The sequence below is a fragment of the Aotus nancymaae genome, unplaced genomic scaffold, assembly GCF_030222135.1.
Source record: "Aotus nancymaae isolate 86718 unplaced genomic scaffold, 86718_ANA_hifiasm-v0.15.2.pri h1tg000081l, whole genome shotgun sequence".
NCBI lineage: Eukaryota > Metazoa > Chordata > Mammalia > Primates > Aotidae > Aotus > Aotus nancymaae.
This window is the reverse complement of record NW_026988496.1, coordinates 801447-829040: the sequence shown is the minus strand read 5'-3', so window position 1 is coordinate 829040 and position 27594 is coordinate 801447. Positions and strand designations below refer to the sequence as shown.

Here is a 27594-nt window from a genome sequence, read left to right as displayed (position 1 = left end):
GACCTTCCAGACTGCAGAAGTTTCTCTGATAGTCCCACAATATTATTGATCCTTCTCTGTATTGTCGTGGCCTGTGGACGTGTCAGTCACCCCCCCTCCTAGACAATGATGCCTGGTACCTCTGTGTCCCCAACCTTGCATTGAGCCTGGCCAGAGCAGATCCCTGGGAACTGCTGAAAGAATGACTGAATGACTAGGCAGTTGAGTAGGCAGATGGATGCAGGGATCCCACTTTAGACCTCTTGCCCCAAAGTCACAAAGCTCTGCTTTCTGGGTGGCACAGTGCCCCAAGTCTGCCAGGCTGAAGCTTTAGCCAGACTCACACTCACAGTGCCCCGTGGCCATGACTATGACAGACAGGCCCCCTGTTCCAGTGAGCATGAATCCGATGACATCAGCATTGAGCAGTACCACGACTCGCCTGAGTAAAGGCACTTGAGGCTGTCTAGCTCCAGGAGAGTTGATTCCAGGAGCCACAGCCCTTCCTCACAGCCAGGCTGCCAGGGCTGCATCGGGCTGCTGAGCCAGCACCACCTGCCCCATGTCACTTATCCCACAGGGCTGCAGCACTCACAGTGAGCGACTGTGTAAGTGTGTCTGTGTGTGTGTGTGTGTGTGTGTGTGTGTGTGTGTGAGAGAGAGAGAGAGAGAGAGAGAACAAGAGAGCGCGCATGGATTTGCTATGGGACTCATGGAAGGAGCCCTCTCATTGGCTGCCAGAGGTCCCAGTTCCAGTCTGCAAGTCTCTGGGCTGCCAGCTCTGCCCTCCCCTGGGAAGGCAAAGCAGGCGAGGGAGGGGAGAGTGGAATGAGGCTTCAGGTGTGTCTGACAAGGAGGCAGGTACACCTGGTGGCCACATTGGACATTCTAGTAGCATCTGATTATGCTAGCTCCAAGTCTGCAGCCTGACAGCTTTGTGCTCTGCCCAAATTTTCCCAGATTTCTGTCAGGACTGGAGCCCAGAGCCCATTGGCAGCTGTCACTTACAGAACTGGATCTGTCCCCCAGTGGAGCAGGGAGCTGTGTCACTTAGAATTCCTGGGTAGCACATTCCTTCACTAGTCCCTGTCACACTCCCGGATTAGGCTCTGTTATTGGCCCCGCGCTCCTGCAAGCTTCTGCAGACAGAGCGAGCGAGTGAGCGAGTGAGTGAACGAGCAAGCGGCAGCAGGAATGACAGCACTGAGAACAGAAACAGCCAGGGACGGTGAGGACGGGCGAGTTGGGTCCCGGGGGCGTGCCTGTGCTGGCCCCCTCTGCAGAGGCAGATGAGATGGGGGCCATACTTGGGGCTTGCTAGGGTTCCTCTTGGAACCTGGGCTGCTCGACCTGAGTGGAGCACTGAGCAAGGGGGAGGGGGGAAGGGAGGGGGAGAGAGAGGGAGGAAGGGGGAGAGAGAGAGAGCGAGAGAGAGAGAGAGAGAGAGAGAGAGAGAGAGAGAGAGACTGACTGAGAGAAGCTCCTAGCAGGCTCTAGTCCAAGTGAGAGGCTCAGATCTGTACAATTCTGTGCCAGGGGCACAAGTGGGATTTGGAAGAGCCATGTGTATGAGAAGCAAAGCTGAGGTGATGTAAGCACCTGGGGAGGAGCACAGGCAGAGAAGGAGGAGGAGTAGGAGGAGGAGGAGAAAGAGGAGGAGGAGGAGGAGAAAGAGGAGGAGGAGGAGGAGGTGGCGGCGGCCGTGGTGGCTGCCAGTCCAGAGCAGAATGATGGGCAACTCTCACCACAAGCAACCGAGGAGTAAGAGCCAAAGCAGGATGCATTCAGCAACAGGTACTCTTTTCCCTTCCCTCCTTTTCCGGGGCTCCTACAGCCAGGACCTCCCAGATGCTGCCATGCGGGGCCCCTGACCCTTGGCGTGACTTGCAGGGGCTGGCAGGGGGCAGGGAGAGAGCCCGAGGGAGATGCCGGTGAACTCCTGGCTCCTCTGCTCCTGTGCCAAGCTTAATTGCATAAGTCAGAGTGCTCTGAGTTGGGAGGGGCCAGCCCCTTCACCGGCAACCCTGTGTAGCCTCTGGAGGGTGGCTGGAGTGTCAGAGAAGTGAGCAACGTGCCAATGGTTGAAGTTCATGGCTAGGACTGTGCTTTCTCCCTGGATCCAGTAGGCAGAGTCTTGGAACCATGCATGGCTTGTCTTTTACTAGCCGAGCCTCCTTTGTTATTCAAGCCTTCGTCTCCCCCCCCCCCGCCCCCATCCCCGCCCTGAACATGCACACCTACACCTCTCCTGGCTCTACCTCATATGCTGCATGCATGGAATGATCCAGACAAATCTGTTTCTTGCCATGTAATGCCCTGCCCCCCACCTCCCTGCCCCAGCCCTGACAGAGAGTTCTCCTCATGCATGAGCGAGAGGAGCATTTGCCAGCCTTGGGTTTGTTGTCCCCCTACCCCTGGGTGTGCTCTGCTTCGCCCCTTCCTTGCCCCTCTCCAGATATGGACTCAAGGGTGCTGGCATAGTTCTCCCCAACAACTCCCTCCTGGATGCTGACATTGTGGAAATCAAGGTCTGCAGACAACTTTTCCTAGCTCACCTTCCCAGGTGGCGCAAGGGCAATTTGGAATCAACTTCTGTTCACCCATTTACCCACTTCCATAAACTCTTACCCTCCTACCTACCCCTTGGCCACTTGAAAGTACCTTGCACTGCTGCCTGGGGTTAGGCTTCATGCACTAGGGCCACAAGTACTTTCTGTCTGTGCCCTCCTCCCTCTGTCTTGGAGTTCCCTCTTCTCCTTTGTCAGCACCCACCCCCACTCCACCACCATCACACACAGACACCTGTCGCATCATACAGAGTCCAGGAGGAGCCTGCAGTTCCCTTTGTGCCTGTTTGGGAAGCTCTCATCCACCATTCAGGCCACTGGGAAGGAAGGAAAAGTTTTTGCCAAATTTGACTCACGTTTACTATAAGAAAGCAATAAATGGGTTGGTGTCTTGCCAAAAGTGTGCCATGCTCAGGCCCAGAGGGTTGCCTCTGCCTCTTTCTAGGGACTCAGCTGGCTCTGCAGTTGAGGGTGGTTGTCCAAGGCCAGCCAGTCCCAGGGGCAGCCCTAGAATGGGATTCTTACAGGGTGTGGTGGGGAGAGAAGCTGCAGGAAAACAACTTGGGGTATCCTGGCAGGCAGGGTAACCTCCCTGGAGCCCACCTGTCAGAGCAGGGCTTCATTTGGCCTCCTATATGGGCTAAATTTGGGCCTCTGTGGTGGACTGAGCCAAGAATAAAAATTCTGAGCATTGCAGTTTCTTTTGAATCTTCCAGGGACACACTCTTGGAAGGCCACCATTAGGTAAATGGCCAAAAACACCACCTCAGAGCCTCTTGCTTCTCTGCGTCGGAGCTGAAGGCTGGGGACCTGCTAGTATTACACAGAGATGCTCTGTGCAGTCCAGTACAGAAACTTGAGGATAACTTTTTACATAATTGCTGATGTGACAACTTGGGACAGTTACTGGCTATTGTTTCATTTCTCAGAAGTTGCTTTGTATCTTCAATGCCAGCTCCAATCCAGTGTCATCCTAGAGGTAGTAGCTATGGGAATAGCCTCTGGCAACACAAGGAGGTGGCCTCATAACGGATTCTCCCTCTCTCTCCCTTCCACCTCCTGGTGCTCACCTTAACCACAGCACCACACCTACTCACTCACCATCCCTAGGCCATCCCAGAAGCCCCGATTGAACACTCATTCCCACTGAGCTAAACTTGTGCCACTCTTTCTCTTCCCGCTCCCTTTTCTCTCTTCCACTTTCTCTTAGTGATCCCACTGTCTTTCCAATAACCCAAACTAGCAGCCTGAGAGTCATCGTTCACTCCTCTCTCTCTCTCCCTTACCACACACTTTAAAATTTTCATTCAACCATCTATCTGTTCATTCATTCAAAGAGTAAGTATTCCTTTTTGAGGCTCAGAGGATCTGAGCCCCTCCCGTTATCCTACTGCCAATGCCCAAATCCAGACCTTTGGTCACTGTCGCTTATTCTAGAATTGGGCTGCCTCCCTCCACCTCTGACCTTCCCCTAGCCATGCCCGACAGAGCCACCAGAATGAGCTGTCTCTGTGCTCCCTTGCTATGAACTCAAGTCTTGCTAATTGGGGTACGAGAGATTAAGATTGCTCCCCAAGTGTGGAGTGGATCCCAGGTGACCCAGGGGATCATTGTAGGTTTAACAGAGCAAACTCTTTTTGCCTTTCAAGTTTTGTATATATTTTAATGTGTGTTCGAAAAATATATAACTAACACATCAAACCCATGGTTTCTCATATTTTATAAAATTAGGATAAGGTTAAATGTTTTTAAAGTGAGTCTTTTTGAATAAAATGATTAAGTAAATAGTAGTACAGGAGGCACATGGAAATGGCAAAAGTTGGAAAACGGAGATACCAATGCCTGAGGCTTGAGAAGCACCCATGTCTAGGATAAAGTATGCTTTCCTTAGCATAACTTAGAGATCTTCCATGATTGGGTCCCTCCTTCTCCAACCTCACCTGCTGTCACTTCTCACCTTGAACTTGATCCAGCCATATTGAATGAATTGAAGGTCTCCAGATGCTCCCATTCAACATTTCCATGCTTTCACTAATGCACTTTCCTCTGCCTGGAACACCTCCTCCACCTGCTATCTTCTCCTGACAATTTTCTATTCAGCCTTGAGAATCCTGATCCTGTGTTTCCTCTTCTCTGAAACTGTCCCTGACTGACCACCTTCCTTCATACAAAATTAATCAATGGAGTTCATTATGCCCTCCTCAGTACTAAATTGATACCTTTTACATAATTTTATCATTGCTGGTATTATCATTTTTGTAGTTATTGCATGTTTAGCTCCCCCTAGTAAAATGCAAGCTTTTCAAGGGCAAAGGCTACAATTTGTATACCAAAGGGTTGGAAAGAACCCTTGACCAGGAGTCAGAAAGCTTGGGTTCTGGTATCTCTTGCCCAGTAACCTGCAGGGTGATCTTAGGCAGGTCATCCACCTCTGCTACCCCTGCCCTTTGGCACTAAAAAGCTACGAATCCTCAGTGGGGGATCCTTAGCACATTCCCAGGGTGATTGAGAAGATGCGATGTGTGATAGCTAGAAAAGCTCTTGAAATTTGAAGTTGCTTTTCAAAGGAAGAAGAGTGATTATGACTGCGGAGGAGGGAAACTTTTCTCCAAGGGTGGAGCCAGAAGTGAGCCCTCCATGTTTAGGAGACTGTGGTGGAGCAGTCAGGCTGAGCTGCAACAGGGAAGGGATGAGAGAAACCAGGCACACAGCGGGTAGGGGTGAGAGTGGGGTCGGGGCGGGGCGGGGCAGTCGCAGCATGTGGAAGCCCAACAGGACCTTAGAGCATAGGTTGCTTTAAGACTGGAAAGCCTTGTCTACCAAGCTCACGAGTTGGGATTGAGTTCTCACCAACTCTCACGGTCCCTTTCACCTATTGAGTGAGTGTAGCCCTGTCACCCTGTGAATCTGTATGTAGTGGGGAGGGGGAATGCATGCTAGCGCCACCACCACTACACAGCATATGCATAGCTGAGGAGATAGAAACCATCTATTTGAACTAGCATCCCATAGAGAAGAGAAAGAGAGCTAGTATCCATCATGCACCTATTATATGCCAGCACTTTTCATCCACAACTTTACTTAACTCTCAGAACAACCACCAGGAAGGGATTATTGATGCCATTTTGCAGATAAGAAAACTGAGACTCTAAGAGAGAGCAGCCTCATGATCTGATAACAAGGAAGTTGTGGAACCAGGATTTGAGCCCAAATCTGTCTAACTCTCAAGCCTGTGCCTATTGCCTCATGCCATGTGCTTCTCAGCATCTCTGCATCTGTGACAGGCATTAGTAACCCTGGAGACCGGATGTGGTGGAAGGAGGAGTCTGGGCTTGGTTGTGGTAGGGCTAGAAAATCTCTATGGCAACAAGGCTTGCAATGCCCAGCCTTGTAGAAGTCCCACCATATGTCTGTTTGATGGCATATTTATATTGTTGGAATAATTGAACTCACTGGGGACTCCATGTTGGGTCCAGAAGCTAGAATCAGGGATTCCTGAGGTAGCAAGAAAGCGGAGGATTCTAGAATTTAAGCCTAAACCAGGTTAGGCTGAGAGAGGCTTCAGATCTAGACGACTGGCATCACGCTGGTTTCCGACATTCCCCTCCCTACAAGCAACCGCACCAGCACTGTAAGCAAGGTGACCTGTGCTTCAGGATGAAAATGAGTCACCCGTTCTCTTCTCTGTACCTAAACAAAATGAGGAAATCTTCTCGTTGCATTTGCAAAGCATTTTTATAGTTGACCTGGCCCTTTCATCTTCACAAGTTTATTGAATTCTCACATCCTCGATTTCAGTATGGTGGAAGCTAAAGTGGCAGAGACTTATAAGGGAGTGCATTGACCCCTATCCCCCGGGGCTTTCTTCCTAAAGACCTGTTTTCTAGTCACACTTGATGAGCTCATTGGAAGGTATAGAAGAAGTTAAAATTCTAGGCCACTGAACAAAATATTTCCTGGTGCTCTCCTCCCACAACTGAGAGATGTGTTAGAGGCAGAGGCATAGGCCCTGGGGGTTGGGGCCAATCGTGTTATGCCCATATTTTCTGGGCCAGAACGTAGAAGGGAACAAAAAGCAGGTGTAATAAAAAGGGTACAACGGCCACCGTAATGTCAAATACCAGGGGAATGGCAAAATAAATATGTTGCACCCAACTTCACTAAAATATGGTAGACCCATGAGAGCTGATTATGAAGATTGGAGCAACATGGGCAACGCTTATAAGAAAGTATAACATGCAAAAGGCAAAACACAAAACTGCTTCTATACTGAACTTCACAAACCCTGCAGAAAGTATGTCTGCACATGGCCCATGATTGGAAGAGAATTGTGGAAAAGTCAAAATTTGATTTATTGTGGGTGCCAGGCTTGGTGGATTTTTCTTTCCCTTAGATTTCCATTAATGTTGTTATAATGTTGTTTGTGCAAAGAATAATAAAAACCATTAACACATACAACAATTACACTGGCAAATCATTCTGTCGAGCTGAGAGACTAAATCATATCATTTCCCTGAGCCAGCAAACACATTTGGAAGACATAAAGACAAAATTAGGTGCCTTTGTGGAGAGGCAGCTACAAGGAATGGGGAGAGGTCATGAAATTAGTGAGGGAAGCTGCACGTTTGAACTCAAATCCAGATCCTTACAGCAGAGAAAGTTATTTCACCCCTGTATCCTCAGTTTGTTCATCTGCAATGTAGGAATAATGACAGTAATAATAGCCTGAAGAACAAATGATCCTGATGGGACATTCTCAAGGACCTCGTGAAGTGTAAAATGCTGCACATTGTAAAACCTTATCATGGTATGTGTACAAATGCTTTGAAACAGGAGTATTAGATACTGTTCTCCACTGTCCCACCCCAGTTGAGAACAAAGCCAGCCTGGGCCTGTGCTGCTGGGTGGCTTCGGTTGGCAACCACCTTGTCTTCTCTGAGTGCTAGGGACCATTGAAATCTGATTAAGCAAGTAAAGCTTTCTAGTTTTCGCCTTGGATGGGAAATCATCAGGAAAACGTTGTGAGTTTTTCTCCTTCTCTTAAATGCTTGAACTCTCAGCATGGGGAAGACTTCCACAGTTTTTGGATTCTCAGCTAGACTTGGCCAGTGTCTTCAAGCAAGTGTGTGTCTTCAGGCAAGTGACCTAAGCTCGTGGAACCTCCTTGGTCAGTTGGAATTAATAGTGCCTACCTCATGGGGTTGCTGTGAGGATGAAATCAGGTGCCGCATGTAAAGCACTTGCTATGTAGTAAGCGTGTGTGAGCTGCCGTTGTTATTGCTTAAGATGATCAGGGTAGGAAAGCTCTCTAGGAATACGTGAACTAGGGATTCTCAACAAGGGGGTGAGAGGGATGTGGAGGAGGTCTTGGGGAAGCATAGTGTATATATGTATTTTTTGAAATGGAGTTTCACTCTTGTCACCCAGGCTGGAGTGCAGTGGTGCAATCTCTGCTCACTGCAACCTCTGCCTCCTGGGTTCAAGCGATTCTCCTGCCTTAGCCTCCCAAGTAGCTGGGATTACAGGCACCCACCACCATGGCCAGCTAATTTTTTGTATTTTTAATAGAGATGGGTTTAGCCATGTTGGCAAGGCTGGCCTCGAACTCCTGACCTCAGGCGATCCGCCCGCCTCGGCCTCCCAAAGTGCTGGGATTACAGGCTTGAGCCACCGCGCCCAGCCAAGCACAGTGTGTATTAAGTATGGTCATGCATATCATTATTTTTGCATGGCAACATTTTTGTCTCCATTATGGTGAGACCCGGGTATTTTAGTAAAGGTGAGGTGTGTAGTTAGAAACCACTAATCTCCCACAAACCTTTCATTTTATGGATCCACGAAGGTAAGGTGACACTCCCAGGGTCACACAGCTACAGAGATCAATAGGGGCAACAGTTCATCTGCTTTCCCCATCACTGCCCAAGAGTTGTCCTGTGACCTCTGGGATTTCCTCGTTACCAGAGTAGAGACACCCTAGGGCACGTGGCCATGGCCATATAGCCATTATCAAGCTGGGAGAAACCAGACAAGGTTCGGACATTGAGAAGAGGCAAAAATGATGCTTGAGACCACAAAGAAAGACGTCCTTGGTAGGAGACCCTACACACTAATGTGTCAGCTCCTCATCACCCCCAGGCAGTACTTTCAAACAATCTGGGCTAACGTGGCCTCCTAAGTGCCATCTCCAGTCATGTGGAGTAAATGGTCTTTGATGAAACCTTCATTTCTCTCAATAGCAGATTTTCTATTTCAAAAGTCAAATCCTGTCAGAATCTCCCAGAGCACAGACAGAGGGATATGGGGTCCCAGGAGCAGGGTGTGGCTCCTAAGTGCTCCCCACCTTTTGGGTGGAGTGTGTTCTCTGAGGTTTGTTTCTGGCATTGGCGAGGGTAGTACAGAGCCATCTCTATCTATTCCTTTTGTGGAATTCATAGGCCTGGCCAGAGTGGGGTGCAGGTAGGATGCTGTTCGGGCTCTTTAAGCTTGTCTCAGAGATGTACAGTCCCCTTCCCCATGCCACACAGGGGATAAAAGGCATGCACCATCCCTTTGGAATATTCTGACCCACCTAGCAGTCTGGGGCCCTGCTTCTGCTTCTGGCACCTGGTTTGGGGGTTTCTAACATCCGAGGCTTAGCTCTTCACACTCCCCCGACCTCCCCACTGCTGAACACTGCCACTTCTACCCTGTCCCCTGCCAGAATATTGACTCTTCTACCCCTGCACCATAACTGTCTTCCTGGCTGGCTTGGGGGATGGGAGCGGTCTGCCCAGGGTACAGAACGAGGTTGGAAAGGTTGAGAGTCATGATGCTCACAGCCAGAGGTCACACTGCTGGTTCTGAGGATGAAGATGGCTCCCCACTGCCCTTATTATCAGGCCTCCAACCCCAGAAACATGAGGTCTGTGTCGGAAATTTATACACACAGCTGTTTCCCCACCCAGGGACAATAGGTTATCATGACTTCAGCCCAAAAAACCCACAAACCTGAGTTGGAACAAAAGACAAGTGGGCTGGGACTCTAATTTGTGGAGTCTTCCCATCTCAAATAACACGTGGCTCTGGCCATGTGCTATAGCAACTCCTATCACAGCAACAGCAGCCATCTCCAGCCAGAGGGATGCAGGGTGAGATGTGACTGTGAAACAGGATGACAAACTCAGGCATGTGTGAGGCAGCCTACAGAGAATAGCCAGTGGGAGAGCCAAGCCCAGAGTAGGAGCAGCAGTGTTTTAGAAAGGTGGCCCTCCTGGGCCTTAGAGGGAAGGCTCAGGGTACCGGTCAAATAGGCCATAGGACGGTTGCTAGCATACACGGGCCAGCTCCCACAGGGCTTCTGTGGAGCCAGGCAGTAGCCTGAGCAGTGTGCAGATATTTACTCACTGAGTTGACACAGCAACTTTATGGCATAGGTCCTTTTATTAGCTCCTATAGGGTATATATAGATGAGAAACCACAGACTACATAAATGATCTATAGACTAGAAACTGAGGCTCAGAGAGGTTAAGTGACATGCTCAAGGGCACATGGGCTGTAAATGGTGAGGCTGGGATTTGAGCCCAGGCAGTAGAGCTCCCAAGTCTGTCTTCTTAGCCCCTATGCTAATCTGCCAATGTGAGGGAGGTAAGACAGTCAGGCTGTCCTTGCCTTTAGCCCACTAGTTGGGCTTTAAGACTGGACTATCATAAAAACTGGTGCAATGGTTCTCCACCTGGGGAGATTTGAAACACTATCAATGCCTAGGCTCCACCCCTCAGAAGTTCTGGTTTAATTAGTCCGAAGTGAAGTTCAGCCTCCAGAGAGTACAGAGAGTAGGATGGAAATAGGCTTTGCTGGAATCTGCAGTCTATTAGAGTTTTCACAGAAGCTCCTCAACTTAAAAACACGTAGCATCTCTCCCATCCTGACAGATATCTAACTCCCTTCTCTAGTTGTGCCTCTCCCTCCAGCTATGGCTCTTTCCTCTCTAACCACAGCCAGACTTCCTGAGAGGTGTCTCCCCTCCCCTCCCATTTCCCTCCTTAACCTGCTGCAGTCTGGCTTCTGTGAAGCCATCCTTGCCAAGGTCACCCTCTGGGTGGTGCTTAAGTGAACATTGCTTACACCTCAGACTACTTAAATTCTTGAACGCATCAACCATTCCTTGCTCCTGGAAATGAAACTTCTTCCCACCTCAGGGATACTTTGCTTTCTCCCTGTCTGGATATTTCAGCTCAGTCTTTTTCATTTTTTTTCTTTTTTATTATTGTACTTTAGTTTCTGAGGCACATGTTCAGATCATGCAGGATTGTTGCATAGGTACATACATGGCAAGGTGGTTTGCTGCCTCCATCCTCCCATCACCTATACCTGGCATTTCTCTCCATGTTATCCCTCCCCACCCTCCCCATCCCCCTCTGTCCCTCCCCTAGCCCCGCCAACAGTACCCAGTGTGTGATGCTCCCCTCCCTGTGTCCACGTGTTCTCATTGTTCAACACCTGCCTGTGAGTGAGAACATGTGGTGTTTGATTTTCTGTTCTTGTGTCAGATTGCTGAGAGTGATGGCTTCCCGATTCATCCATGTCCCTACAAAAGACACGAACTCGTTGTTTTTTTATGGCTGTGTAGTATTCCATGGTGTATATGTGCCAATTCTCTTTGTTCAGTCTATCATTGACGGGCATTTGGGTTGGTTCCATGTCTTTGCTGTTATAAACAGTGCCGCAATGAACATATGTGTACATGTGTCTTTATAAGAGAACGATTTATAGTCTTTTGGGTATATACCAAGTAATGGGACTACTGGGTCAAATGGAATTTCTATTTCTAGATCCTTGAGGAATCGCCACAGTCTTTTTCTGTGGCTTCCATACCATGCTGTACAAATGCATTCTGAAGGTAGAGTCTCCAGAGACCCATGCATGAGCCCTGGCCCTGCCCTCAAAGGGCTGAAAGTCTTTTCAATGCAGGCGGCTCTGGTCATGTGCGAGGGTAGACCTCCATCTTGACCTTTCGTTCAAGCTGCTTCCTTATCTTTCTGTGTCCCTGGCAAAGATAGAAAAGAGAGTAAATCTCACGCTGAGTCTCTTTCCATCCTGTGAGCAAGAACCAGTGATGCCTCTCTTCCGACTAGAAAACAGTTACTGAAACGAGGGCTCAATCCATCGCCCATGCTTGTTTTGCCAATGTAGTCATTTAGTAACAAAGAACAAAGAAGTCCTTTTGTAAGTCACTTCTCCCACATGAGACTTGTTTCCTGGGTCCTTGTCCTTCAAAACAAAGAGAAACAAATTTGAACAAGATATGTTTTCAATGTTTGAAAGCCAGTGATTCTCCTGTGCTTTGTGCACCAAAAAATAGGCTTTGCTGGAATCTGTAGTCTATTGGCGGAAGTGGAGGTAGGCGAAGAGGTAGGGAAGATGCCATAAAGAGTAAGCTGGATGACTCCAAGTCTCATCCTTCAGATGTTGGGCCTTGGGAAAGCCCCTTTCCCTTTCTCAGCCTCAGTTTCCTCCCCAGATTAGATGGAACTAGTTATCTTTAACTCCTCTGTGGTGAGGATGATAGAAGACGACCTCTATGTGCTATAGAGTAGGCCATTGCTAGGCATTGGGGGAAATTGAATGGAATTGCATCCAGCCATAGTTCACAGACTCATTCCAGGCCGAGAGAGAAAGTGTGTGTGTACAAGAGAGACTTGTGAAAAACAAGGCCTATCCCTGTGCACGCCTCTCCTCTGGGAAGGAAGGGGCCCTCACAGTGACAATAGACCAGGGGCGCTGACTCAGACAGCCAGTTCCTGTTCATTTCCCCTTGCTGCAGGACAGCCACTGAGAGGGAGGTCAGCCCTCCAAGGGGCTCTGACTCGGGCCTTTGGCTGAGAACCTTACCTTGGGAAAGACAAGCCCAATTCACAGATAACTTCCCTCGCCGGTCCACTGTGACTAGGCCGACGGGACCAGGGTGGCTGTGGGTGGAGTGCAGGGGAGTGGGAAAAGAGAGAGGAAACTCACTTTTGAATCCTGAGTTGCTTTCCCTAGTCTGGGCTGCCCAGGAACAACTTCGCTGGGTAAAGGAGTATGTGATCAATGGGACCAAACTGACCCAGCCAGGGTGCTGGGAAACAGGGTTCAGGAAAGTCCCTGGGCACCCACTGAGGAGCCTGGGGACAGGGTTTGGGACAGTGTGGAGCCCTTTGGCTCCCTGCCCCCAGTGTGGGCTCAGCACACACTTCTCTCGTGCATGAGGACTTGCTGGATGTGGATTCTTGGTTATCCACACGGCTGGGATGGAGATAGCCGACTCTGTCACCCTCTTCTGGAGCCGGGGAGGTGAGTCGTTGGAGGAGGAGGGGTGCATGCTCAACAGAGGGGAGAAGAGAAGGAACTGGGGCTCATGAAGGAGGAGCTTTCTGCACTCACAGCTATGCTGAGGCAGCCTGGGCTGCCTTGGGAGGGAGTGGGACCGCATACTAGAGGTGTGCACGGAGAGGCAGGATGGCTACTTAGCAGAGATCCTATGAAGGAAATTCATAATCAGATGGCTCTGGAAGAGAGGGTGGATGTGATCACATCCCAACCCTGATATTCTGGGACCCTAAAGGGTTAATAAAAGTGATGGAGGAATTGTGTGCGTGCGTGTGTGTGTGTGTGTGTGTGTTTGTAAGAAATACTGCACCCCTTACTTCGTATAAATTGACTTAACACAGATTCTGAGGCCTTGTCCCTTGGGTGGTAGAAAATTCCATCTCATTCAACCTTGGGGCTTTATTTGCCTCCTGGACTCTTGTTAAAATACTGAATTTATTTTTGCAATACAAAGGCATGTAGGCAAGGAGAGGCAGGAAAGGGGTGCCTGTCACTGGTCTTCTGTGGACACAGGTTACTACCAAAAGACCAAGAGCCTTCTGATTGCAGTTCAAGCCAAATCTCCTGGCGGTAAGGCAGAATCGAGTGTAGCGTCCTGTGCCGCACCAGGACCCCTCTCTAGCTTCTGTGAAGAAGACTAGCCACGTGGTCATGGGGAAGGGGGCACTTGATACCACAGTGACATGCCCTTGAAAATGTCTGGAAGCTACTGCTTGTGGAGGTAGCTGACAGAACAGCCTAAGTCCATGCTGTGTCTCTGGAGTTTTAGTTGGCTATTTGCAGCAGGCATATGCTCAAAAGGAGTTTATGAGCTAAGGTTATTTGAAAGTAGAGTGACGGGACCAAAACCGAAGTCCCATGAGGACCACATGCTGTTTGGCATGGAAAAGAATCAGAGGAAAGTTGTCTTTGGTCTTCAGGTCTTTGAGGGACTGTCACAGGATGAATGGAGTACATGGGGTCTGCATGGGGCGTCAGGAGGCAGAGCTGGGGTCTGTAGACAAGGAGGAAGTTTCCAACAGGCTCTCCATGGGTGCAGTGGGCTGCCTAGGAAAGGAGCCAAGGGTCTTGGTAAATTCGGCAGATTTCTTTTTTCACAGAGGTGCAGGGTGAGCCCTTGAGAAGGGCATGTGAGAGCAAGCTTTCTGCTTCCAAGGGAGAGAGAATGGGACGGAAGGGCCGCCCTCACCTGGGATGAAGGCCTAACACACCCCTGACCTCCACCTCCACAACTTCTCCCCTGGTCTGGCCTCCCTCATCTCTCTGCCTCCTATGGGGCTTCCTGCTTCCACTCTCCAGCCCATTCTTCACTCTGCAGCCCGAGCGAACCTTTAAAAAAGCTGCCCCAAATCGTCTGATGGCCTCCCATCGCCCACTGGTGAAAGTCCACATTTATTTCTCTTCTCTATTGGCTCCTTTCTACTCTCTAAAAACAGAGCCGAGATAAGATCGTTTCTCACTCTAACACAGCTCTGACATTTCATAAATCTTTGTCCTAGACAACTGGAAAAGGCTATATTTAACCTTCCATCTTATAGCTTTTAATGGAGGGACTTGCTTCAGGCACTGCCTTCTAATGCCGCAGGAGACCAAAGTCTTTTCTTTGTTCTCTGCCAGCAGAGCCGCAACCTCAAGAGGCAGAGGCCACAGCTGGTCTCTTCCTCCAGCGGGATGCACAGGCTGCTTGGCCAGGCCTCTGTCCTAGAGCATCCACCTTCCCCTGTCTCTAGGTGAAGGAGGTCCCTGTCACACCCTGTGAAGTGTGACCCTTCAACTTTCTGATCTGCATATACTTGAAAGACTCTTCATTAACCCCACAGCTGAGATAAGTGGGCCAGGTGAGCACAAGAATAAGTCAGACAGGGCCTGGAGGTATGGGCTTGGCAGTCCGGGCTAGGGGAGGGAGCCAAAGAGAAGAAAATGTATGGTCAAGGGTCTCGTTGTGCAGGGTGCAGAGCGAGGGTAGGGAGGGAAGCAATGCTAAGTAATGTACCAGGCCCTGCGCTAGGAGCTTTGCATTGATTGCCTCCCTGTTCCTGCCTCTCCTTGCCTACCTGCCTTGGTATTGCAAAAAGAAATTCGGCATTTTAGCAGGAGTCCGGGAGGCAAACAAAGCCCCAAGATTGACTGAGATGCATTGGTCTTTGCATTGATTGTACTGGTTGTGTGATGCTCACAACAACCCTGTGAGGTGGGTACCATCCTTACCCACGTGATACTCTAGTGAGGAGGCTTAATTTACTTAAGTGACTTATCTTGGGTCATACATAGTTAGGAAGTGACAGAATGGGAATTGAACCCAGGCCCGTCAAACTCTAAAGCGTAGTTGCTTTGCCCAGTCTCAGGATGTCCCTGGCTGACCTGGCACTGCCCTTTGGAGCAGCACTGATGTGCTGGCCTCCCTCATTTCCTTGGGATTCTTTTGTAAACACTTGAGTCTCTGGTAGGTTCTTTCCACAATGCCCATCACCCAGGCCGCAGGCCCACAGCCAACCTCAGCCAGGCTGAAGAGCCCAGCAGTTTGGAATCTCTGATGGTTCTCCATGCTCTCAGACCTCATGGGCTGGGTTCTCCCACACTCTGTACTCTTCAGCCTTGCAGATAACAGCTACTGGGATCAGCAGACTAGAACAATGAACTATACTATCGCTTTTTTCCATGTTAACAGTTCCCTGGACTGCTAACACTAACAACCTCTGTGGCCTTGGACAAATTTGTCCCTCCTATGGTCCCAGCTTCCCCAGAGTGGGAAGATAAGACGCTCTCTCAGGCCCTTCTTATTGGAAGAGTCTAGGATTCCCAGGGTCCCCCTCTCTCCAGCCTACAGTGCTGGGATGAGGGCACTGGTTTGGAAACCTTTTCTGAGCCAAGCAATGGGCACAGTGACAGAGTGGCAGTAACAACCACATTTGTAGGCTACTTTATTGCTTACCAACGGTTTTCACAGTCTGCGAAGTGGTAGGGAGGGAACTCCAAGGCGATTTTAGTGGTACATAGTACAGCTTTAAAGAACATTGAATTACGTGGTGAGAAAATGATTCTCTTTTCCTTCTCTTTCCAGCTTTCTGATTACATCAAGGAGAAGGTCTCAGTGTGGTGCTATTCTTCAACCTCTGTAATGCTTACTAATCTTCTTTCATAACAAAGCTAGAACAGGCCTCAGGCTCAAAGACATGGACAGGCAACAATATCTACATAGAATTTGATTACTCTCTTCTGTTCTCATCGTATTTCTTTACACAGCCACTTTCTGTTTATGGCAAGTGATACTCCTTTTGGTTTTGGTTATGGTTGCCATATATAATTTCTTTCAATATAGATTTGTTTAAGCAAAAAAAAAAAAAAAAAAAAAATCACTTAGAGAAATAGGTTAAGTGAACTGTAAATCGAACCAGTGGAGCGTAGATACTTCAAAACTTGTGGAAGTGGTACCCCATTGGCCAAAACTTGGGCAACACTGGAATGTGGCATTCATTCAGCAGATGTTTTCTGAGCACCAAGTTCCTACGGCCTAGAAGGCCCTGCACAATCCGTCTCTGCTCTTGTCCCAGACTTTATTGCCCCTTACTCCCCCTGCCCACATGCTCTGTTGTGCCTTCCAGCATGTTGTGTCCTTTTTCTGGAATATCTTTCACATATCCTTGCCCATTCATTAAACCTTGGCTCATCTTTCAAGACTCAGTTTAAATGGCACCTCCTCCAGGAAGTCTTCCTTCAAATCCCCCAGGTGAAGTTCAGCTTAGCACCAGGTTCATGTCTCTATTGTAACATCTTTCACATTCCCGTAATCAGTTGTTTACAGGCCTATATCCTCCACCCTTGGTTCCCAATGCATTTTATAAGAAAAGCTTGAGGAGAGAGCGGGAGAGAGAAGTATATAACTATGAGTGAGGCTTATGTCAGTGACTGGTCCTGGGGACTATCACAGCTCCTCCTGTCACTTGGAATTGAGGCTTTCCAGATGCCAAGCCAGAGTCTGCACAGGCCACAAACCCAGCCTGGGGCCTGCAAGTCATGTGCAGGATGTTTATTGGGGTACTTCTGGGATCAGCATCTGGAGTCTAAGGGAAAGATGCAGGACTGGTTGGAGGCAGAAGTTAGGCTGTGATGCTGTCCTAATGACAGCCTCAGCTGACACTTGCAGAGCTCTGGAACTGGGTTGGTCCTTTAGAGTTGTTCTGAGTCAGGGTGAAGGGCCCAGTCCTGACTCTGAGCCCTGACTCAGATACAGGCTTCCCCCAGGAGGAAGCATAGCCTTGAGCAAAGCATCTCTGTCTGAGGAGGGAGCTGGGCACTTCCCAAAGAGGGCCAGCAACCAGCAGCAGTCCCGCAGCTGAGGGAATAAGACCTTCAGTCCTGAATGGGAATTTGGGCATGCGTCACAGTGTCTACCACAGGGGCCTGGTCAGAGGCTCTGGGGCTTCAGTGCTGGGGAGGAAACGAGGAGAGAATAGTGGTTTGGAGAGCAGAGTGTGGCTATCATGAGTTGGTGGCTGGTAGGACCTAGTAAGTGTTTGCTAAAAGACAGAATGGCTGGGTATGATATTCCAGTCACTGGGCTTACAGGCAAGGAGGATACAGAGGCAAACAAGTCACAGGGAACTTCTGGTATCACTGAGCCAACAGATATGTAAGGGACTATTCCAGAACAATGCGCTAAGTGCTACACCTGTGATGTATACCAAAGACCAGGTTTCCACAGCACTTTGTTCATGTTTTTCTTGGAGGCCTTCTATTATGACCTTCCAACAACCCTCTAAGGCACAAATTATTGTCCTCACCCTACACATGTGAAAATAGAGATCCAGGGATTTGCTTTAGACCTCACTGCAGGTCAGACCCCCCCAAGGCTGGGATGACCCCCAGCACAGCCTGCCTTTATAGCCCAGAGCCTCTCACCTGCACCACCCAGCCCCTCTCAAAGACACATGCAGTTCTTTGCTTATTATGTATATTTGATCTTGACCTAACCCTGCAAGATAGCAAAATACGGGTGTCAGAAGAAAGTAGGTTTTTACCTTTATTTTCTTAACCTGCCTGGTATGCTTTCAGAAATAGATATATTCGCATCATATTTATAACCATGACATTCTTTATCATTCTGGTTTTCTTTTTCCTGCACCTTCTTAACCTCCTGTGAAATTCATACATTACACTTATCTGTTTTTCCATGTCTTGTCCCAAAAGTGAGAAAACTGGGATCAAAATCCAGGTAGTTTCTTTTGAGCTGTGAGAGGGGAAATGTAGGTATTTTAAAATGTCAGCCTTATTCAAAAAAGCCAAAGTTTCTGGGTTTGAAACTGTAAAAATGTATGAGAACAAGAACATCTCTGATTTTCTGTATGATCACTGCTCTAGGAGAGATTCCTTTTTTTGTGGGGGGTATAGTTTGAAGAAAAGACCACATAGAGGCAAGTAGAAATCCCTTTGAGGAGCTGGGTACCCGGCAGGGCAGCTGCTCCCTACTCCCTCCTTGCCACCCATGGGCTGCACCCTCTCCCCCATCTTTGTTCCCACCCTCCTCCTCACACTCCAGGCCAAGTCCTTTTTTTTTCTTCCTTCCCTACCTAAAAGATTCTTCAGGGCCTCCTTCCCTGTCAGATGCCAATGAGGGCAAATTTTGAGGCTGAACAAAAAGAATTCTAGCATCTCTCCCAATGGGCTTCCTTGTACCTGGTCCCAGACTTCACCTAAAGCAAAGCTTTTCTCTAGAGCTTTCCTAGCAGAGGTCATCACACTGTAGAGACCCAACAATTGTTTTATGTTCCAGAGCAGAAAGATGTTCCATCTTCATATGTTTCCAGCAATCAGAAAGATACACATGTCCTGTGGCCCTCACATGACTTCATTTCCCATCACTAGCACAGAACCCTAATTAAAAATTTCCTTTCTCTTTGGATCTGCCAAATACCTTGCTGGCTTCGTTGGTTAAACAAGGGGGCCCTCGTTTCTCATATTTCCTTATAGGGCAATGCAGTAAGTAATGGGGGTCACAGGAGTCAGCTTTCTGCTTTAAAGATTAGCAAGGTAGGCCGGGCACAGTGGCTTATGCCTATAATGCCAGCACTTTGGGATGCTGAGGTGGGTGGATCACTTGAGGTCAGGAGTTTGAGACCAGCCTGGCCAACATATTGAAACCTGTTTCTACTAACACTACAAAAATTAGCCTGTGGCAGGCACCTGTCATCCCAGCTACTTGGGACGCTGAGGCAGGAGAATCACTTGAACCTAGGAGGCAGAGGTTGCAGTGAGCCAAGATCATGCCACTGCACTCTAGCCTAAGTGACAGAGTGAAACTTCATCTCAAAAAAAAAAAAGAATTAGCAAGGTAAATAAACCACCCTTATCAAGATGTAAATTTCAAAGGGGTAAAAACATGACTCTCATTCAAATGTATAGTGATCATATAAGTGGATCATATAAGTGAATCATACAATATTTGTTCTTTTGTGTTTGTCTTCTTTTGGTTAGCATAATGTCTTCCAGACTTAACTATATTATAGCATGTGTCAGAACTTCATTCCTTTTTTTACATACTACTTTATGGATATCTCATTTTATTTCTCTATTCATCTGCTGATGGACATTTAGCGTCCGAGGCTTAGCTCTTCACACTCCCACCACCTCCCCACTGCTGAACACTGCCACTTCTACCCTGTCCCCTGCCAGAATATTGACTCTTCCACTCCTGCACCGTAACTGTCTTCCTGGCTGACTTGGGGGATGGGAGCGGTCTGCCCAGGGTACAGAACGAGTTTGAAAAGGTTGAGAGTCATGATGCTCGCATGCTACGATATAGTTAAGTCTGGAAGACATTATGCTAACCGAAAGAAGCCAAACACTAACAAATATTGTATGATTCCACTTACATGGAACTTGCAGACCAGGCCAATTCATATAGGCAGAAAGTAGACTAGAAGTTACCAGGGCCTAGGAGAAGAGAGGAATAGGAAATTACTGCTTATCAGATACAGTGTGTCTGTTTGGGGTGATGAAAAATTTTGGAAGTCGATAGTGATGATGGTTGTACAACATTGTGAATACATTTCATGCCATTGAACTGTACACTTAAAAGGGCAAATTTTATCTTATATATATTTTACTGCAACAAAAAATAGTTTTAAAAAGATGTGAGAGACTTCACAAGAATGCTGGAATAAGATTTAAAAGTTGAGGCCAGACACGGTGGCTCATGCCTGTAATCCGAGCACTTTGGGAGGCCAAGGTGGGCAGATCATAATGTCAGGTGTTTGAGACCAGCCTGGCCAACATGATGAAACCCCGTCTCTACTAAAAATACAAAAACATAGCTGGGCATGGTGGCATGTGCCTGTAATCCCGGCTACTCGGGAGGCTGACACAGGAGGATCACTTGAACTCAGGAGGCGGAGGTTACAGTGAGCTGAGATGAAGCCATTGCACTCCAGCCTGGGTGACAGAGCAAGACTCTGTCTCAAGAAAAAAAAAAAGTTGGATACAAAACGGGTTAGTTCTACAGGGTAATATAACTGTAACGTTTGTGGCTGCCTTTTCTACCGGACAGAATTAATTTTGATTTCTACCACACAAAAATCATTTTCAACTTATCAGTCTTCTACAAGTTAACTTTTAACTTTACAGAACCTGGGACTTAATCAATAGGGAATCATAAGTCAGACAGCTGAGTGGATGGTGCTGTCACATGCTCCTGAAAGAGTATCAGTGATATTTTTTGCCTTGTTGTCAAGCTCTAGATAATTTTTCTTAACACCTTAAATAATACATGACAAAGCACAACTCCCACGTGGGTCTTTGTGAAATGGCCATGACTTTGGTTTCAAGGCCTGACTCTTCTGGGCGTTTGCACCTTGGTGACATTTTCTGGGGCCTCTTATCAGGCCTACTTCAGTCCATACTACACATCACCACCAGACTGACCAAGCTACAGTAAGCTGTGGTCGCACCACTGCACTTCAGCCTGGGTAACAGGGAGACCTTGTCTCAAAAAACAAAGGAAAAAGTTCTTCTGGGTACCACCTCAAATCACCTTCATTCCATACTTGATTGTGTTCTAATTCATTGGTCCGTTGGCCTCACATGAAGATGGCCTTTGTCTCCCTCCAGCATGCAGCCCTGACCTAAACACTTGGCAAGTCCTCATTACATACCCTTTGGTTGGCTGATTGTGCTGTCCTCTTTGTAAGCGTGTCATCAGAATGCTGATGACTTTCCTTTTGCCCCTTTAGTGTGCACGGTCATTGAAAACACACTTCCTGCCCTCCAGGGACTTATATTCTGACTGGGGGAACAAAAGCAAGTGTTCTAGACTAGTCAGGAGGATCTAGGTTCCTAGGATCACTTTCTACTTGTGTCACCTTGAACAAGAAGCCTCCCTACCCCTCAGTTTCCTCATCAATGAAATGAGAATAATAATGTCAATACTTGCCTTGCCTACCTAGTGAAATGGACAGGAGGATTTGTAAAAAAATAAATAAATAAATAGTAGTTGTGGAAGTGCTTCATAAACAAAAGAGTGACATTCACATTTTAGTTAAATGATTCTGTGGAAGTTAACTAACAATACAAGATAGCCCCATAAAGAATGTCACAAGGCAGTTTCCCAAGCTCAGAATGAGTCCTTGGAGTACTCACTCACTAACGAGCAAGAGGATTCCAGAGGCCTTGCAGGAGGTAGCTGGGTCATATAGTGTGAGTGAAAGGAAGTTCAACAAACTAGGAGTGGGGTGGGGAGGAGGGTAGGGTGGGGAGGAGGCAGTATCTAGGTGCACGGATCACGAAGGAAGCAAACTGAATAAGTGAAGAAAGACGAACACCTGCTGGTGAGGCATCTGAGTGGCCTTTTCAGAGGAAAGTGTGAAGGGGCAGTGGGAGAAAAGGCAAGATGCACCCAGAGCACTGAGGCCCCCAGTGCCAGGCTCGGGAGCTGGGCCTGTCTGCTCTAAGAAGCCACTGGGGGATCTGGGATGGAGGAGTGTGGAAGGAAACCAAGTTTTAGAATGCAGATCCCTCTAAGAGTAGGGTTTGTTTTCCGGCCTGTAATTTATCATTTATATGTTTTATTGCAAAATAAAATACAGACTCATTGTACAAAAAAATCTAAAGTGAATCAACAACTATTTAGAGTAAAAGTTAAAAGTCCACCTTTAATTACACCCATGCCCCTCACTTGACCAATTCCAGTCTTTTTCAAAGACTATGAACCATTAACAGTGGGGGGTATATCATCCCAGACCTTTTCCTATGAATATGCCTGCATGTGTGTGTGTATTCATATCTTGTTTTGTTTTTTTTTTTGAGACTGAGACTTGCTCTGTCACCCAGGCTAGAGTGCAGTGCTGCAATCATGGCTTACTGCAGCCACGAATTCCCAGGCTCCAGTGATCCTCCCATATCAGCCTCCCAAGTAGCTGGGACCACAGGCACATGCCACCACACCCAGCTAATTTTTTGGGTTTTTTTTTGTAGAGACAAGGTCTCATCATGTTACCCAGGCTGGTGTCAAACTCCTGAGCTCAAGCGATCCTCCTGCCTCAGCCTCCCAAAGTGCTGGGATTCCAGGCGTGAGCCACTGTTCCTGGCCATGTCTTTTTACATAAATAAAATTCTTTATATATTTTACACAGAGCCTTGATTTTTTTAAACTTAGTATGTCTATGGACACCTTTCTATGGCAGAATATATCTTCTTTTCAATAGCTGTATAGTATTCCTTATTAAGAATATGCCACAATTTATTTAACCAGTCCCCTATTGATGAGGACTTCTGCAATTAGTTTTGCTTTTGCCTATTACTTTTACATTTTTAAAGTAATATATGTTTGTGGAAAGAAATTCAACAGTGTAAAAGACATTTAGTGAAAAAAAGTAATTCTCCTACCTACCCCTAGCCCCCTATCCAGTTTCTGGTGTCATTCCCAAGATGACCTGTGCATATACAAGTGTGTGTGTGTATGTCTGTGTGTGTGTATGTGTGTATGTCTGTGTGTGTATGTGTGTGTCTGTGTGTGTATGTGTGTGTGTATGTGTGTATGTCTGTGTGTGTGTATGTCTATGTGTGTGTATATGTCTGTGTGTGTGTATGTCTGTGTGTGTGTATGTCTGTGTGTGTGTATGTCTGTGTGTGTGTATGTGTGTATGTCTGTGTGTGTGTATGTCTGTGTATGTCTGTGTGTGTATGTGTGTATGTCTGTGTGTGTGTATGTCTGTGTATGTCTGTGTGTGTGTATGTATGTCTGTGTGTGTGTATGTCTGTGTGTATGTCTGTGTGTGTGTGTATGTCTGTGTGTGTATGTGTGTATGTCTGTGTGTGTGTATGTCTGTGTGTGTGTGTATGTCTGTGTGTGTGTCTATGTCTGTGTGTGTGTATGTCTGTGTGTGTGTCTATGTCTGTGTGTGTGTATGTCTGTGTGTATGTGTGTATGTCTGTGTGTGTGTATGTCTGTGTGTGTGTATGTGTGTGTGTCTCTGTGTGTGTATGTGTGTATATCTGTGTGTGTATGTGTGTGTGTGTATGTCTGTGTGTATGTGTGTATGTGTGTATGTCTGTGTGTGTATGTCTGTGTGTGTATGTGTGTATGTCTGTGTGTGTGTATGTCTGTGTGTGTATGTGTGTATGTCTGTGTGTGTATGTCTGTGTGTGTGTATGTGTGTATGTCTGTGTGTGTGTATGTCTGTGTGTGTGTATGTCTGTGTGTGTGTATGTGTGTATGTCTGTGTGTGTGTATGTCTGTGTGTGTGTATGTCTGTGTGTGTATGTGTGTATGTCTGTGTGTGTATGTGTGTATGTGTATGTATGTGTGTATGTGTGTATGTGTGTTTATGTGTGTGTGTATGTCTGTGTGTATGTGTGTGTGTATGTGTGTATGTCTGTGTGTGTGTGTATGTGCGTATGTCTGTGTGTGTGTATGTGTGTATGTCTGTGTGTGTGTGTGTGTGTGTGTGTATGTGTGTATGGAGAAGGGGTGGGGAAGAAAGAGAGAGAAAGATTTTTAATGTAACTAATAACATACTATACACAACATTCTGCACCTCGCTTTTTTCACCTGACACTGTATCTTGGAGAACATTCCATATCAGTACATATCTTAGCTACATAATTCTTCTTAATGGTTGCAGAGAATTCCATTATATGGCTGAACCACAATTTATCTGACCTGCCTTCTATGGGGGTTGTTGCCAGTATTTTGCTATTACACACAGTACTCCAATGTTCATGTATTTTTTGTTCATGCATCTTCATATGCACTAAATCTATACTGGAAATCCCTAGCAGTGAGATTGTTGGGTGAACAGGAATGTGCATTCACATTTTTAACAGTTAATGCCAAACTGCCTTCCAAAGAAGTTGTTTCAGTTGACCCTCCCCCTAGCTGTGTATGGGAGTGCCTTTTCCTGCATATCCTCTCTCCCCATCACACCATGTGATAAGCCTTTTAAATGCTTGGAGAACAGGATGAGAACCTGAGGTGGTGGGGTGGGAGTGTGTTCAGGGAAGGCAGAGATTTTCCATTGTTCCCCATAAGTATGGTTGAGGCACTCACAATAGCCCGCGGTGGGTGTAGCCCACAAGTGTTGTGTCCCCAAGACCTTAGGTATGTAGCAGCACCCCTGCATACCCATGATCCACAAACCCACATGGTGCAAGTCCTTGAGTGCCAAAAGAGATTCTTTGATCCTTGCCACCCTCTTTCAGCTTCATGCAGAACTGTTTCTGGATCACAAGCCAGGACCAGGAAGCCTGGATTGGATGCCAGTCTGCTGGCAAGGGCTGTAGGTTAGATGGCCGTTTCAGGTTGGGAGAACAAAGGTGTGCTTCTGTTTCCTTGGGTGGGGGGGCATGAATGTAAGGGTTGATGTATAAGTGAAGCCCTTTCTGGCAGCCAATACTCTTCACAACTATGCCTCAGGAGTGCGGGACAAGACCACTCCCCATGACTTTGTTTCCCCATTCCCCATGGCTCTGCTACTGCTGTCTCACTGGGCATCTCCTGGCTTCTGGGCCACCTCACTGCCTGTGCTCCTCTGTATGTATCTGTCACATATGCATTCCCCAAGAGAGGGCTCTTATTGGGTCAATTGGTCATTCCACTTTCTGAAACATTCTTATCAGCCTGAGTCCTCAGTACAGAGCACCTCATAGGCTACTGGGCACCCTCAGACACAATGAAGGATGGCTACCCTTGACTCAGGCCCAGGCTCTCTGGCCTGTCCATTTGTGACCTAAAGAACAGTGCCTGGCACAGAGTAGCCACTCAACAAAATATTTACTGAATGAGTTGTGATCCAAAATTGAGGAATCCCTTCTGCCAACTCTGTTCAGAAGAATGCTGTGAGTGAGGGAGACATGCAGAACGTTGTAAGATTCCTCTTTGATATATTAGGCTTAAGGCCAAATTCAGCAAATTCATTAGCTGAGTTAATACTTTTATCTCCAAAGTGCAGTATTAAGAAGAACACAGGCTTTGTAACCAGACAGATCTGGGTTCAAATCCTGACAATCACTAACTATGGTGACCTTGGGCAAGTTTCTTGACCTCTCCATTTCCTTACCAATAAAATGGAGCTTATAGTATCTCCCTTGCAATGTTGTTTTGAAAACTAGTCCAGACAAAGAATGCAAAGTACCCACCTCAGTGCCTAATGCATAAAGACATTAAAGAAGTATTATCTGTTGAGATTATTGATTTCATTTTTCAAGTTAAACTTGCTGACTTATGTCTGCTAAACTCCTAGTAAATACAACTGTGTTTATGTTTCCAGAGATAAGTTTGGACTTCTCAAGTCAACACACAGCCAGGTACCACAAATACATCTACTTCTTGATGTTCACAACTAAAGGAAAAAGCCTTTTATTTCTCTTGGTCAATTAGCTTTGAGACAAGGCAAGCCATCTCATCAATTCGCTAATACTGCTTTCAAATATTTATAAAGTCTGTCTCCTTAAGATAGTTCTACAACCTTAGTTCTAATCTATTCTCTGGACTATTTCCCTAGATATATTGGAATTTGTTGCCAGGAAAGGTGGCTTCTCTGCAGATGTAGGACCTTGGCCAGGTCCTCACATAGCAGTAATCAGGGTATCTCCATCCAATACACAAGCAGTTACCAGTCACTTCCCAAATACCTGGCCTTGTGCTATGGGCAACATTATTTCTTCAATCCAGGAGTCAAGGAGGTGGGTGAGAAAGGGCCTGCTTCCTTCCAAAGTCCAGGATATTCTGTAGGGTGGTTGGCCCACAGGTTATTTGTCTGCTTCACCTTCCATTGATGAATGTTGAGAATGTTTCCATTTTCACCTTATTACTAGCAATGGAGCAATGAACGTTCTTGGACTTATATCTGTGTGCATGTGTATGAGTATTCCTCCAGCATAACTTTATTTATTTAATTAATTTTTTTTTTTTTCTTTTTTGAGACCTAGTCTCACTCTTTTGCCCAGGCTGCAGTGCAGTGGCATGATCTTGGCTCACTGCAGCCTCTGCCTCCTGGGTTCAAGTGATTATCCTGCCTCAGCCACCTGAGTAGCTGGGATTACAGGTGTGCTCCACCATGCTGGGCTAATTTTTGTATTTTTCGTAGACATGGGGTTTCACCATGTTGGCCAGGCTGGTCTTGAACTCCCGACCTCAGGTGATTTTCCTGCCTTGGCCTCCCAAAATGCTGGGATTACTGATGTGAGCCACCATGCCCGGCCCTAGTATAGCTTTATGGAAGTGCAGTTACTGCATCCAACAGTGTATAAATAGTTACTTTAAATAAGTACCAGAATATTACCCTCAAAAAGGCTTAAGAAGTTACACTCCCACACTTTACCTCAGTTATTGCACTCCTAGGTCTACACCCTAAAGAAACTCTGAAACAGGGGAACGATGGCATATATGCCATGAATGTCCAGGATAGCAAAGAATGATATGCACAATTTGATGCAATTTATACAGTTTAAGAACATGCAACCCCTACTGTGTAGTTTATTGTTTATGATCACATACGTAACACATTTTAAAACATGCATGCAGATCAGAGATACGCAATTCAGTAGAATGCTACTTCTGTGAGGGAGGAGAATGTGGTTGGGGAGGTACACAGGGGGCTTCAACTCAAGCTGTGACATTTTATTTCTTTCGGGAAAAGGTTCTGGGGCAAATATAAGGAAATGGATTTAAATTTGTTCCTAATATTTTTCCATATGCTTGAAGGAGCTCCTCATCTAAAAAAAAACAAAAAAAAACAAAAAAAACAAAAAAAACAAAGAAGACAAGAAAAAGGCAGGGCAGGTTCACAGCCCCTCCAGCCACCCTATTGTTCAGGGGCACTTAGTACATCAGAGAGATAGATAACTTCCATGGGAAGAGACTTTGCACCCCAATTCACTAAGAGCCTCTTCTCTGCCAGACATCAGTATAAATCCTTAGGATATATTGCTTGGGTAACCTTACGATTCTCGACTTCCAGGCCCAAGAGAATGACAATCAAACTTTTGCAATTGTCACCCTAATACCCTAATTGTCACCTGCCTTCCTGTCCATCATGGAGCTCTAAGTATACTTGAACCACATGTAAGGAGTACTTGGGGCAAATTTTAGATTCAACCCTGGATTTGGCAATGGCCTTTACCATGAACCCTCCATTGCAACACAGGGTGCAGTAAAGCAACAGCATTGCAAAGCTCTTTCTGGAACCAGAATTTTTCCATAATGCCTTCT

General features: G+C 46.9%; 1 protein-coding gene across 5 annotated transcripts in view; it reads left to right on the top strand.

The window, feature by feature from the left end:
• Positions 1-1664: 1664 nt before the first annotated feature.
• The window catches only part of NHSL2 (NHS like 2), an 83612-nt gene continuing 57682 nt past the window's right edge, over positions 1665-27594 (top strand). For 4 of the 5 annotated variants that reach the window (XM_012435620.3, XM_012435617.3, XM_012435615.3 and 1 more), the window contains exon 1: positions 12356-12857. In XM_012435620.3, the coding sequence (XP_012291043.2) occupies positions 12815-12857 (43 nt within the window). In that variant the 5' untranslated portion in view covers positions 12356-12814. Of the gene's footprint in view, positions 1774-12355; positions 12858-27594 lie in introns of those variants that run through there. The other variant, XM_064368991.1, reaches the window with a different exon arrangement.